Here is a 13943-nt window from a genome sequence, read left to right as displayed (position 1 = left end):
ACACACACAGACTACACAGCATCAGTCACAGTGAGGACCGCTGTGCTAACTGTTTAAGAGTACTGACCAATCCCATGGCTTTAGACTCTCCTCATTAGTTACTACACACACACAAACACACACAGACTACACAGCATCAGCCACAGTGAGGACCGCTGTGCTAACTGTTTAAGAGTACTGACCAATCCCATGGCTTTAGAAAAGCTCTCTCTCTCCTAGAGAGCTTCCACTGCCCTAGCTTTAAGGAAAAGTGTACCAGTCATTCATTATACACCAGGTATGCTTAGGAAGTTGCTAAATAAGTACAAAGAAACTGATAGCAAAATTATAAAAATAAAGCATCGCTATAAAAGTAGAATTGATCCAAAACTGAACTTTAAAAAATGTGGGAACAAGGAAATCTCAGAAAATAAATATGGTTATTTCATTTACTAATAACTACGCCCATTAAATATAACCTATGGAATGGCTAATGTGAATTCTTTTTGTCAATGAGAAGAGGTGGATATATAACCTGTATTATCAAGAAACATGAGGAACAGGCAAACATTGGCAGCTGATATATTAACCAAACGTAGCCTTCTAGTGTAAAGAAGCAGTGTTCAGAATGGAGGTCATAAGAACTCAACCTTAAGTAAGCTCAGCACAATTGAAGGAAGCTGATAAAGGTCATGACATTTATGAGATACATGAGGTTAGGATGCAGTCCTCAAATTATTACAATACAATAAGTTGTTTTCATTTCATATGTGAAAAGCAAGGCATCAATTGTCGTAAGTCTCATAAAATTCCATACTTAAAGTTATGTTCTCATTATATTCTGGAGGTAAATATCAAAAAATAGGAAATAAAAGTTCTATAAAATTCTCAGGAACAGAGAAGACACCATCAAGATTCCAGGAGTATTGTGGTTCCAAAACTGAGAACTGAGAGGTCTTTTAAAAACTTTAAATATAAGATATTATTAAAGGATTTGGAGCGTTTCCTGAACTACAAACAATTAGATTCACTTCAAAGAAACTAGAGTACACGATCCACATTTCTAATTCTTGATATTAAATTTGAATTTAAATTATGTAAACTAAGATACAGAATAAAGACAGATGTTAGCTTTGTATTGTTATTAGTAATCAAAATACTGACAGTATAACATTAATTCCTGATAATATTTTCTAAAATACTAAAAAATTAAATATTCAGACTATTAAACAAAACAGGCCCCAAAATTTACAAGTAATCTTTCAAGTTAGCAGGTCAATGACAAATGTAGGCTCCGTAGTATTTCTATAGCTAATAGTTAGGAAAACATATATCAAGTTATGTAATATGGTAAATAAAAACAACGACCTATAGTTAAGAAGTTCCATCACAAAATAGTTAAAGGAAGTAAAAAAAAAAAAAAACACTGGAAAATATGACTGAAAAGTTAATGTCATTTCAATTACATAAAAATCCATTTAAAATACACAGATAAGCCGGGCGTGGTGGCGCACGCCTTTAATCCCAGCACTCGGGAAGCAGAGGCAGGTGGATTTCTGAGTTCGAGGCCAGCCTGGTCTACAAAGTGAGTGCCAGGACAGCCAGGGCTACACAGAGAAACCCTGTCTCGAAAAATCAAAAAAAAAAAACAAAAACAAAAAAAAAAAAACAAAAACAAAAAACAAAAATACACAGATAAAGATACTTAATATGAACAAGTAGTAAAGGCACAAACTGCACTTCATCTATGTTACAATGGCCCTTTTTACATACATTTTAACATCTAAGATTAGGATGCCTATCAACCTAGTTTTAAGGTACTGCATAGAGAACTGCATTTATCCCTGTTGTCATCTAGGAAGCTATGATCCAAACCAACCTGAGTTGTCCTTGCCTTGGGCTTTCTCTGGGAACCACTGGCAACAGGAGTCCAGACTGTGAATCTGAATCCATCGCTGCTTTACAATTCAAATTCACAGGCAAGATTTGGGGGCTTTTTGTTTGTTTGTTTGTTTGTTTGTTTGTTTTACTCTCCTACTTGGTCAGAGCTGAGACAAGAAATCCCCTCTTTAAGAATGTTTCCATTCACTTTTAGATTAAGGGGATACATTTTTCACTTTCTAGCTTTACCAAGGTCCCCATTTCGAGTGTTTTCTTTATCTCCCCCCTTCAATGACACATAAAATGGTGTTTCACAAAACAGTATAACTAAATTAAATACGGTAAAGCACATAAAACTCCTTTTCCCTAATGTAACTATAAAACACCAGTATTAAGTAAATAAAGAGAATAAAAATGAAGATGTAAATACCTGTCATTTGTATACACTCGCAAGAGTCTTCTATCAAAATCACTTTCAAATCTAAACCTCTCGTCCATTTCTTCACTTACATCAGGGTCTCGGTCAGCTCTACAATATTGTCTGTCAAGCACACGCCCCTCATTAAACCTGCGAACTCTTCTCTCTGGAACACCAGCGTTGCTGGAAAGGCTTTGATGCTTTGCACCAGAAATGCCTATTTCTTCATTTGTTTGTTTCAGCAGTCTTCTGTTCCTTAATTCAATGTCACCATCTAGCTGTCGGTATAGGCCCTCCTCTTGCCGGCTTAGCAGCTCTTGGGATGAGGGTCCCTCTGAATGTGTGTATGCACTCTGTATTTGTAAAGGTAGATCACATTTACCTTGACTAACGGGGTTTTTATTTCTTTGACTCTTAGGCTGTTGAATTAAAAAAGAAAAAAAGCTTAATGAGACATTATCATATAAAATTTAAGTCTTTATTACATAGAACTCTAATAACTATCCTTAAAATTAATATATATCTCAACTTTGATATTTAACCAAAAAAACCATTAAAGAGAAAAATAAATGAATCTTTTTAAAAAGCCATAGGAAATCATTAATTTATATTTACCTAAAATTACATACACATTACATGTATGTGTGTTAAATGATGCTATGTCAGCTAAGTGTAGTGACACGTGCCTTTAATAAAGGCTGAGGAGGCAGGCGGAGCTCTGTAAGTTAGCGGTAGAGTAGTATACACACACTAATGACAGGTGAGGAGAGAGAGAGATACTCTTCCATGAGAATGAACCCTAACTCAACACCAAAACCAAGTGCTCATATATATACAGGCAATATTAAATGGACTCCACAGGCTTATATTTATGTATTTATGCATCATATATTTGTAACAATAACAATTAAAGAAAAGGAGGCATATAATTGAAAGGGAAACAGTTGAAGGGAGGAGATGGGAGAGAAAATGATATATTTTTTAAATGATTTAAAAAATGAAATTTTAAAAAGAACTCCATCCTTCAGTTACTCTATTACATGAAAAAAGTAGTCTAGAAACTGTCAAAATTTAAAAACCAGTTAAAACAAAAACAAAGTCAAGGAGGGTGGAGCAAACATGACCCCCGCCACCACCCACCTGCCAGCAGCCCATTCATAAAGGTGATATTAAAGATCACTTTATAAAAGTAAAACATACCTCAATATTCTTTTCTACCTGTCTGACTTTTTCTGTGGATTCTGCCTTACCCCTGAGAAACTGATTGTATTCTCGGTTGCGTTCAAGTTTCAATCTTTCCTTTACAAAAAAATTGAAAAACCATGTTAACTTCAGGGAGGAGGGGAGCCTTTCTGTGAAAGTAGAATCATACACATCAGAACTCTTAGCTCTCCTAATGATTTTAAGGACAAGAAGTCACTGAAGGGCGTAGACAGGGAGCTAACCTGTAGCTCTCTAAGCCTCTGCTGCCATATGCAAACATACATGAATATATGCTGTCTGATTCATTAACACATGAAGTCACTCACAGACTGGAGCTACTCCAGTCATAAGCCATCTTGATTCTTTTGTCCCAGTGATTATCAGTAGCATATCCCTCCGTAATCCCCGACCACCAAGATCTTATTCCCCAAGTTACAGAAGGGCTATTAAACACAGAGTGATAAAAATTACATACACAAATTAAAATACTGTAATAGAACTGCTCTATTCAAATATTTTGCATTAAGACATTTTCTTAAATCCTAATGTGTTCAATGTTACTGAAACAATACAATCTAAAAGAGTACAAATTAGGTCTGCTTTTTGAAACTTAGTAAGTGTTCATTGTGTCTTACATACTATTTAATGTTGCTACCATTTCTTAGGCAATCAGGGTTTGCATCAGTGGAGTGATAGAACACAGCTGATCCAGCAATACTACCCTTTCACAGCCACCCATGTCACTGATAACTGTATCACACAGACTTTGTGACTCAGATATCAATGTTAAAATAAACAATACTTAAATGAAATACAGAAAAGAACGCATTAAAGTCTAATGTCACTATCTATCATTAATGTTTAAAATAAGTTTTCAAATGACTCAACTAGAAATTCCATAGACTTTTTAAAAGATTATACTCAAATAGGGACAAATGATGTAATTAAAAGTATGTTCTTGCATGATTTTGTAACCCCAGGAAACTCTTACTCCTATCCACCTACCTTGGCAGATAACCGCTCATCAATAGGAAGAGAAACTCCCAGAGTAGATGGGTCTGTTTCACCAGTAGATAGGAAATTTTTCTGTATATATGCACATTAAAATATACATTAGCTCATTGATTTTCTAGGTTTCAAAACTTCTTTACATTCTATATTCTAATCCGCTCCATAATGCACAGCAGGATGGAATGGAGATGGATTCAGAGACTAGTCTACAAAGCACACAAAAAATGACTATGAAAACAATTCTTCAACTCCCTGAAAAAGAGATTCAAGCTTTAACTTAGATTTGCAACACATACATATCTCTCTCTTTTTTTTTTTTTTTTTTTGGAAGGGGGGGGACAGGTTTTCTCTGTGCAGTCCTGGCTGTCCTGGAACTCACTCTGTTGAATCAAGGTGATTAATCATAGAAAGGGTTGGTTTTTCCCAATTTATATTCCTCTAAGTATATAGTCTTCATTCTTTTAACTTCTTCACCAATATCTTTATGAATGCCTGTAGTGTTCTGTTTTGATGTTTGTTGAAGTTATCTAAATCAATGTATGCACAGAATCCCAAAATTAGACCTCAAATGCTGTTACTTGTGTGTCCTCCATTCATGTACACTAAGCACTCATTAGTGAACATTCCTGAGCATCAGTCTGCGCATCCAAAGACGTAGAACTCAAGCTTCTACAGCTAACATCCACACATAGGAGTCACACAACACTGACCGAGTCAGTGAATTTCTCTGATACACATTCGTCCATAAAGTGAGAATGGTACCTGTCCTACACACAAAGTTAGAGTAGGGATCAAAGAGGATACAAAATATAAAGTCTCTTTGAAGATTTTAAATAAAGCAAATGAAAAAAATCTTTGACTACTTAGTAAAAAATGCTAAATAAGTCACTTAGCTTCTTTGTTTCGTTTTTTTTTTCACCTCTAAAATGGGTAATATCGTCTATAATACTATATCATAAAAGCTACTAAATCAGTATTTGTTGGCCTATCTAATTTCCTGCATGAATGAAATCATTAAACAATTATTGACCATTTAATGTTTTCCTGTTACTAGTTTAAACGTCAAGAAAACAATAATAAGCTTATGTTCCCTCTAATCCTTCAGTAACAAAACAAATACCGGCAATATGATGCACTATCTGCTTAGGTAGCATTATATTAAAAACATGGGATGTTTGATAACAGACTGTCTGTCTATGGAAAGTAAATGGACTATATATAAATCAAGCCACTAATGAAATTCCAATAAATCTAAAGTTACAAAAACTAATTTGAAAGTTAGTATGGGACTCTAACAAGCTTCTCTGTTCAAAGAAACTAACAAGGCCTGACTGGCTCCTCCCTTTGCTCACTATCATGCCCAGCTACCCAACACATCTAATCATAACAAAAAAAAAAGCCCCTGCGCCCCCTGTGCCCCCTGTGCCCCCTGCTCCCTACCCAGTACACCCTGCCCCCAGCCCTCTGCCTTCCTGGCCTCCTGACTCCTTCCCCGGCCCCGGTTAATGTGCCACCATATCTGACCATAAGAACCTGAATTAGTAAATACTGTAACTCTTTCATACATTTGGGATCCATCAGGTCATAACTGCTATAATCAAAATAAATTACTAAAATAAAAAGAGCAAGCTATGGAAAGTGTAAGCTTCTATAGCAAAAGAATGGAAATGGTACTCCTGAGCTCCTTTTGGACATGTTCTAGGATGTTTTTAACACACAGCAGATGAGCACTATTTCAAAGTGAAAACACCAAGTAAACACCAAATAGAAAGCTGAAGATTCAAGAAGAGCTATGAACACATGAAATTAATTTACTGATTCAATTTAAAAACTGTTCAATCTGCTCAATGAGAACACCAAGCATCCTTTATTCTAAAATTAGAAGAAACAAAAACAAAACCGTAGTATCTGTTCTTTAGTGGTTCTCCCTAGCAACGGTTACATTGAACTTTTACACTGTTTTGTTTGTTTCTTTGTTTGTTTGCTTGATGTTTGCTAAGACAGGGTTTCTCTGTGTAGCCCTGGCTGTCCTGAAACCTGCTCTGTAGTCCAGGCTGGCCTCATACTCCCTCTGCCTCCTGAGTGCTGGGATTAAAAGTGTGCACCACCACTGCAGGCTGTGTTTTGGTTTTGAGACAGTTTCCTTCTGTACTTCAGGCTGACCTCATACTTACAGAAATCCTCCTGCCCCTGTTCTTCTAGTGCTAACCTTACAAGTGTGTACATCCATGCGCAGTGTTATTCTCTGTTTTGTTCTTTCCTTCCCTCACCCACTTCTTTTGTTTTTTTGCAAGGTTTCATGGAGCTTAAGCTAGCCTCAACATTGCAATGGATCCCAGGATGGCTTTGAGTTCCTGATCCTTGACCTCCACCTCCTGAGTACTGGGATTACAGTCCTGTGCCACTATGCTTAGCTCTTTTATTATTAGTATTCACACAATTTATCAGTCTGAAAGTACAAGAGACCCAAGAACAGACTTGGAAATCATATCTACCCGCAAGAACCAGAGAACCCATAGCTTCCTCTCCATACCCAGGTACTTTTTTTGTTTTTAACTACTACCTGCTCAGATACCACCCAAAGGTTCTAAGAAAATACCACTACTTTACAGCTGTACTCTAATTAACCCATCACAAAAACAACTTCTTTGGGGTAAAGATTTGTGCTCCCTTGATCACTTGCACTTTCCTTTTTAAAAAGACAATTTCTTTTCATGCCTGCTCACGTGACTATCCACCCAGCCTGACATGACCATAGCCACCACTGTGGGACTGCCAACACAGTGATCATCTCAAGCCTGCTGGAAAGCTGTTAAAGGAACACACAGTGTTCAGCCAGCCACTGAGCAGACCATTTCTCTTTTTTGTGGTATTAGGGCTACAGCTTCGGGCCTTATGCATGCAAGGCAAGTGCTGTACTACACAGCTACATCTCTATCCCTCAGATTGTGTTTTATCTGATATTGGGTATACCAGCTGTTTTTGAGAAAGGCTGGCTAGCCTTGGTCCACCTTTGGCTAGCCCTTCTGTCTGGCTCCTCCATCTGCCTTTCATTCTTGCACCTCTGAGCTCTGGAAGGCAGACAGTGCACTGCCTTCCAGAGCCAAGTCTCACAAGCTGTTGTGACAAGACATGCCCAGTCCCCCACCTTCTTTGTCTAATCATACACGTATGAGTAAGAGTTGGGTAGAGCAGGAAAGGTGTGAGGTACAGGCCTAGGAAGTCAAGCTAGAGCAGGAAAGGCATGGCACACTGAAGGAATTAGAATTTTTCCTCAAAAGTTAGTAAGGAGACAAATATTTAGTTAGCCATAGGATTGTTCTGGAAAGCATCATAAACAACAGACTGGAAATTAGTACAAGTTCAGAGAAGCTGTAGACTTTAAGTTAATGAGTCTCTAACAAGTACAAGTAGCTGTCCTACAACAGTTATCCCCTCCTGAACATTCACCACAGCCTATCACATGGACGGCCTTTCAGCATCACAGTCCTCTCTATCCACACCACTCTTTCTCCATCCTCCATCATCCAGCTAATCAGGCTGGTAAATGTCTCATTCAAATGAACCAAAAGCCTACAGTTCACAATTTCTTCAGTCTATATCCTCCATTTAAAAAGCTTTTTTTTTAATTTAGCCTTTTGAATATTCAAATTCTACCTGTTCTGTAATGCTTTATCAGGACATCTTGCTATAATGAACATTTTCTGATCTTGATGAAATATATCCACAGCTAAATCCTAAACCCCTTGAAGACATGATCTATACTATATTTAACTACTGGTGGTTTTTAAACATTAGTTGAGTGATCAAATGTATGGCAGTATCTTGTAGTAGCTTGTAAAACTATTATCTGGTGCTGTTTTCCCACATACACTAACAAATGTGATCAGCCTGACTCAGTACAAAAATATCAAGTAATCCAAATCATGACAATAGATAGTTCAAGACATTTTAAATTATCTTGACTATTTATATTATCACCAGTATAAATTGTGGAACAGAAATAGACAAGCTAAAAAGCAAGCACGCAACAGTTCCAGGACATTTATAAAGGAAGCAATGAAAACAAATGCAAAGCGGAAATCAAAGTCATGACCATATCAATAGACAACTGTAAAGTGTGGACTGTCATCTTGGCAAACACAGACACAGAAAGCTGCCACTCAAAAGCCTCGAAACACAAAAGAAGCCATTTTTCTACTTGATTTGAATCACATAAGTGCAAATGATAAGCTATTATATCTTTTTAAAAACAAACTAAAGGAGACCATTATGCAGGCAACCCTACCTTTGTTTTTGCTTGTGTAATGCCCTAGAGTGGAGAGAGACAAACCATTGATGATAACATGTATTCAGTAAAGTCTGTTCTTTCCAATTACAAGTCAGTTAAAGGCAACTTGAAACAAGTATTTATAAAGCATGGAAAAGCCAAGAGTATTGTGAATAGCCAGAATCATGATTGCTTAACGTATTTTTATAACTTATAAAGGAAACTACATTATAAAACCTAATCATAAGCCTATTAATAGATAATTTGATAATTGCAAAGGGGTTCTCCTAAATAAAACTATTAAATCATAAAGCAAAGCTGTTAAAGCTGGTAAGACTTGACTATGACATGTCCCAAAAGGCTCCTGTTGAAGGCTGACCTCCAGTTACTGGCTATTATGTTGGAAGGTGTTGGGAACTGGTTGGTCCAGCCTTGCTGGAGCAAGGGGACTCATCAATGGGGGCTGTTTCTTATCCAGACCCTTGCTGCTGGCCATGATATTATTTTGTTCTGTAGAATGCCCCTACCACAGGCCCACAGCTGACCCAGACTGCACCTCTAAAATCTTTTCTCTCACACTGTTTTTCTCGGATACTTTGTCACAGTGATTTAAAAAAAAAAAAAAAAAAAATGACAGAATGTAGTAGTTAATAAAACTGTTAACAGAAAATTTATACACTTATCAAAAGAAAAAGTAATTACTATCTAAAACCCTTCAGGTCATTTTAATACATTGTGGGGAATAGTGGATATGCTTCTTTAGACAAAGATAGCTTTACAGAAACAACCACTGTTTAACAGCTGTTAATCTCCTTTAATATTAAAATCCATTTCCCTAGTAAAACACCCTCCTGTGCTAGAGACTAAACCCAGGACCTTGTTGCTCCAGGGAGAGTCTATTAATCCACAACATGTTTTCACATTTTTCCACCAAGAATTTATTTTTCACTAGTTGGCCAGATATCACTCATGATCAACACTTCTCAAAAGTAAATATTAGGAATAAATTTAAATAGACAAAATACAACTCTCTAACAGAACAACTTACCTGAGTAAGATAGCGTCTATAATCTTGCCTCAATTCTTCTTTTAATTTATGTTTCTTCTGTTCATAATCTTCTCCAAGTGGTAAACTTAAGCCATATTCAATTCCTAAAAAAGAAAACAGCTTAAGTCGCAGATTCCTTTTCAAATCAATATCAATGAAGTTCTCCCTCCTATAATAAAGCACGCAAGGCCTGGAATCAGGTTTCCTATTTTGAATGCTTCAGTGGGTGATACATAGATGTAGCAGTGAATATTATTCCCACTTGTGAACCCAAGCCATCCTGTTTCCTTGCCCAGAACATTGTATTTCTTGTGTCTCCTTCAGAGTTTTTTAATGTACCTACATTAAAATAATTTTAGGTTATTGCGTATGTAACGATGTGTACAAGTGTATATTATTTTCCCCTGTTTAAATTATCATTTAGCATCTTGTTTTTTCATCTTTTCCTTTGTTTTTATTGGGTTTTGTTTGTTTTGTTTTGTTTGGTCCTTTGAGACAGGGTTTCTCTGTGTAGCCCTGGCTGTCCTGGAACTCACTTTGTAGACCAGGCTGGCCTCGAACTCAAAAATCCGCCTGCCTCTGCCTCTGCCTCCCGAGTGCTGGGATTAAAGGCGTGCGCCACCACGCCCGGCTCTGTTTCTATTGTTGTTGCTATTATTTTGAGACTGGACTGAACCTCGTGTAGCCAAAAATGGACTTGAACTTCCAATTCTCCTCCCTCCATCTCCCAAGTGCTAAGATGACCCAGTTTAAATGGTGCTAAGGGTACTAAAAATGGGCAGATATGCATTCTAGGCAAGCATTCTACCAACTGAGCTACATCACCAGCCCAGCTATCTTATTTTCCAGAAGACAGGGAAATTAAAGCAAGAAATTTAATTAATTTGCTTCATTTAGTTTTAGTTTAATTAATGTCATCCTCTCCTAGTACTTCGCAGTTCAACTGCAGAGAGAACAGTAACTGATAAGCAGAGTGTCATGTCTGTGACACAGGATCACAATGGATGCTCTGTGATGTCAAGGAGAGAATGACAACAGTGCTCAACAGTGGTGCCTTCCTCTGGGACCAGCTTTCCCAAGCTGGAAATAGGCAGCCTGCTGCTTCCTGGAAGTCATTCTTACTGTGTCTTACCATAATTTTTAATTCTATCTGTGGCCTCCCTGGAAGAACTGGAGTTAACAGTTGAAACATGATCATTTATAAATTACTGACCCTATTAAGCTCAACGTTACTAAGAGCATTTCACCTTTATAAACCAACTACTCCAAAGCTGAAGCAGACTGAAAACTGTAAGTTTAAGGCTTGACTGTGCTGGAATGAACCAGAGCCCAGTCTGGGCAACTTTGAGATTCTGTCTCAGAAGTGAAGAAGTCTAAGAATATAACTCAGGAATAGAAAGCACCGGCCTAATGGGCACAAAGCCCTGATACAATCCCCAGTATGCAAAAAAAAAAAAAAAAAAAAAAAAAAAAGTGTATTAGGTTTCCACTGCTAATTCAAATACTATTTTGTAACACTATCTTAGCAAGCAATCATACAGAATACTTCCTGTATTATTAGTAAATCTATTATAAACTGGGAAGGGTAGTAAACCCCTTTAATTGCAGTATTCAAGAAGCAGAGGCAGTGGATCTCCAAGTTTGAGGCCAGTCTGGTCTATAAAGCAAGCTGTAAGTCAGGAGGAGCTACACGGTGAGACCTAGTCTCAAAGAATAAATATATTAATATAAACATACATGTAAATTTTAGGTTTAGCCAACATAAAATACCATCTAATTATTTTGTAATCTAGTACTAAAACCTTATATTGTTTCAAGTGGGTCATAAAAAACAAAAGGGCCTGGTGACATGAGTTCAATCTCTGGAACTCACAGAAAGGGAGAACCAACTCCAGTAAGTTGTCTGGCATCCAAGCCTTCTACAGTTCCTGCACCCCACATTCACACAGGTCATACAAATGATCATAATAAAGTAAAATTGAAATGAATAAAACTGAATGTACAAAACAATGTAACTATTCATCTCTATAAAGTAGTAGCAGCGGCCTCTAACCCTGAGCTAACACACAGTGAGGCTTACGTGGTTGCTGTTCCTGATGATTCTAGGAGCAAGAAAAATACTAGTGTCATCTTAAGGTCACTTAAAGTGATGTCATTTCAAATAAGCATCAGTGACACTGACAGTTAACATTATGTTTCAGGGCCAACAGTCAAAAAGTATTAGACTTCTGTAAAAATTGTGGGATAAAATATATTTAAACCTAAAGCACACAATCATTCTTTGAATTTGCCTCCTAAGAAAGCACTCACAATAAACACTACATGAAACAAATTCCTAGACAGCATTTACTTCCTTTCATAACATACGTCCATGAGAAAGTGCTATGTAACAAGTAACAAACGCGAGCGATTACAGGAAGTAATTACAAGCCTCTGCATTGGCAGGTGGCTTATGAAGATGTGAGCGCTACACTGTCCAAGTCTCCGCTGCAGTGCTACTGAAAAGACTCACTGAACTCATGCAAGGTCACGAGTCAGCACTCATCTGCAGTGAGTAATAATAATTATGCCACAAGAAATACATACATGCTCAGCATCAATAACCTCTCTTTGCTAATCTGAATCTTTACACTCCCTCCATTTTGCCATTACCTAAATTTTAGAGCAATACAAAATTATTCTGCCACCTCTTTTCTTATATTCTTTTTAAATGACAAAACATGTACTTCTTTTGGATGATCTTCCCCAATTTTCCATAAAATTATTTTGAAATTTGTTTGTTAAAATCAGTCAGCCATGTTGAAATCAGCCAAGCATTGTTGCAGGGTATTTGATCACACTGTGAACCCTGGGATTATGTTATTTACTGAAAATGCCTGTTTCTAGTTGTAGTGTGACTTAGCCTTAGCACACACCTTTAATCCCTCTGGCTGGAATAAAGATGCCTTTAGTACACACCTGTAATCTCAAACAATGAAGGTAAAGTTAGTTTGTAGATAGAAGCATCAATGTTTAAAAGTGATGTCTGAGTGCTAGAAAAAGTGAGGAATCAGAGAAAGACTTGACAGAATAGGATCTGCCCAACTCTCACAGGAAGAGAGAGGAAAGGGAAGCCATGCAGTGCAATGGGAGAGAGGAGGAGGAGGCAGTTTTCCTGGGACAGTTATAGAAAGCAGGGCAAAGAAAAGAGGAGGCAGTTTTCCCAGGAGAGATTTACAGAGACAACTTGAAGAGAGAACAAGCTAGACACAGGTAGACAGGAGTCAGCAATGAATCCCTAACTAAGACAAAGATATAGCACAGGCAACAGTTTTCACCAACTATTCAGGAAATAATTCAAGAACTGGCAAATAGGATGAAATGGAAACACCACACTCCTGCACAGGAAAGGTAGCAATCACTGAAGTGAAGACAGCCTACAGAAGGAAAAAACCTTTGCCAACCACACACCAAAGGATGAATATCTAGGATAATGGAATAACACAGAACCTTAAAACCTGCCAAACAAGCAAATCACCCAATCAGTAAGTGGGCTAATAAACTGAAAAGAGAATTCTGAAAAGAAGCAACGAAAGCACCCAATAGATACTTGGTCCCGCATGTAAAACCCTTGCCCAGAATGCCTGGCACCCTGATTTCCATGCTTGGGTCCCATGAGAAGGAGAATTTCATCTCTTGAAAACTGTTCTCTCATCTTCACACATGTGCCTGGGTTCTCATGCCCACATTTCATACATACACGCAATAATAAACATAGTTTAAAAACAAGAAAAGCTGTACTTAAGAGCAGTGAGATGGCTCAGGGGGGAAGGCACTTGCTGCCCACCTGACAGCCTCAGCTCACCTCCACACAAAGAACTGAGAGAACTGACCTCAACCACCACAGGACTGCCACCCCCATGTCATAAGTAAATACAATGTTTTGGTTTTTTAATGTGTTCAGCATGAGGTTAAGGGAGCACAGGGAAGGGCAATAGTGTGGGAAAGCAAATAAAAACAAAGTATAAGCCGGGCGTGGTGGCGCACGCCTTTAGTCCCAGCACTCGGGAGGCAGAGGCAGGTGGATTTCTGAGTTCGAGGCCAGCCTGGTCTACAAAGTGAGTGCCAGGACAGCCAGGGCTACACAGAGAAAC

General features: G+C 37.8%; 1 protein-coding gene across 8 annotated transcripts in view; it reads right to left on the bottom strand.

Moving 5' to 3' along the window:
• Window positions 1-13943, bottom strand: part of Cspp1 (centrosome and spindle pole associated protein 1) — a 104987-nt gene that overhangs the window by 64799 nt on the left and 26245 nt on the right. For 6 of the 8 annotated variants that reach the window (XM_029475063.1, XM_029475064.1, XM_029475065.1 and 3 more), the window contains exons 4-8: window positions 9811-9914; window positions 8781-8804; window positions 4487-4567; window positions 3479-3577; window positions 2291-2697 (exon numbers count right to left, since the gene is read on the bottom strand). In XM_029475063.1, coding sequence (XP_029330923.1) covers window positions 2291-2697; window positions 3479-3577; window positions 4487-4567; window positions 8781-8804; window positions 9811-9914 — 715 coding nt within the window. The remainder of the gene's footprint in view (window positions 1-2290; window positions 2698-3478; window positions 3578-4486; window positions 4568-8780; window positions 8805-9810; window positions 9915-13943) is intronic. The other 2 variants (XM_021171227.2, XM_029475080.1) reach the window with 1 other exon arrangement.

This window comes from Mus caroli, chromosome 1 (assembly GCF_900094665.2).
Source record: "Mus caroli chromosome 1, CAROLI_EIJ_v1.1, whole genome shotgun sequence".
NCBI lineage: Eukaryota > Metazoa > Chordata > Mammalia > Rodentia > Muridae > Mus > Mus caroli.
This window is presented reverse-complemented; position numbering and strand designations above follow the sequence as displayed.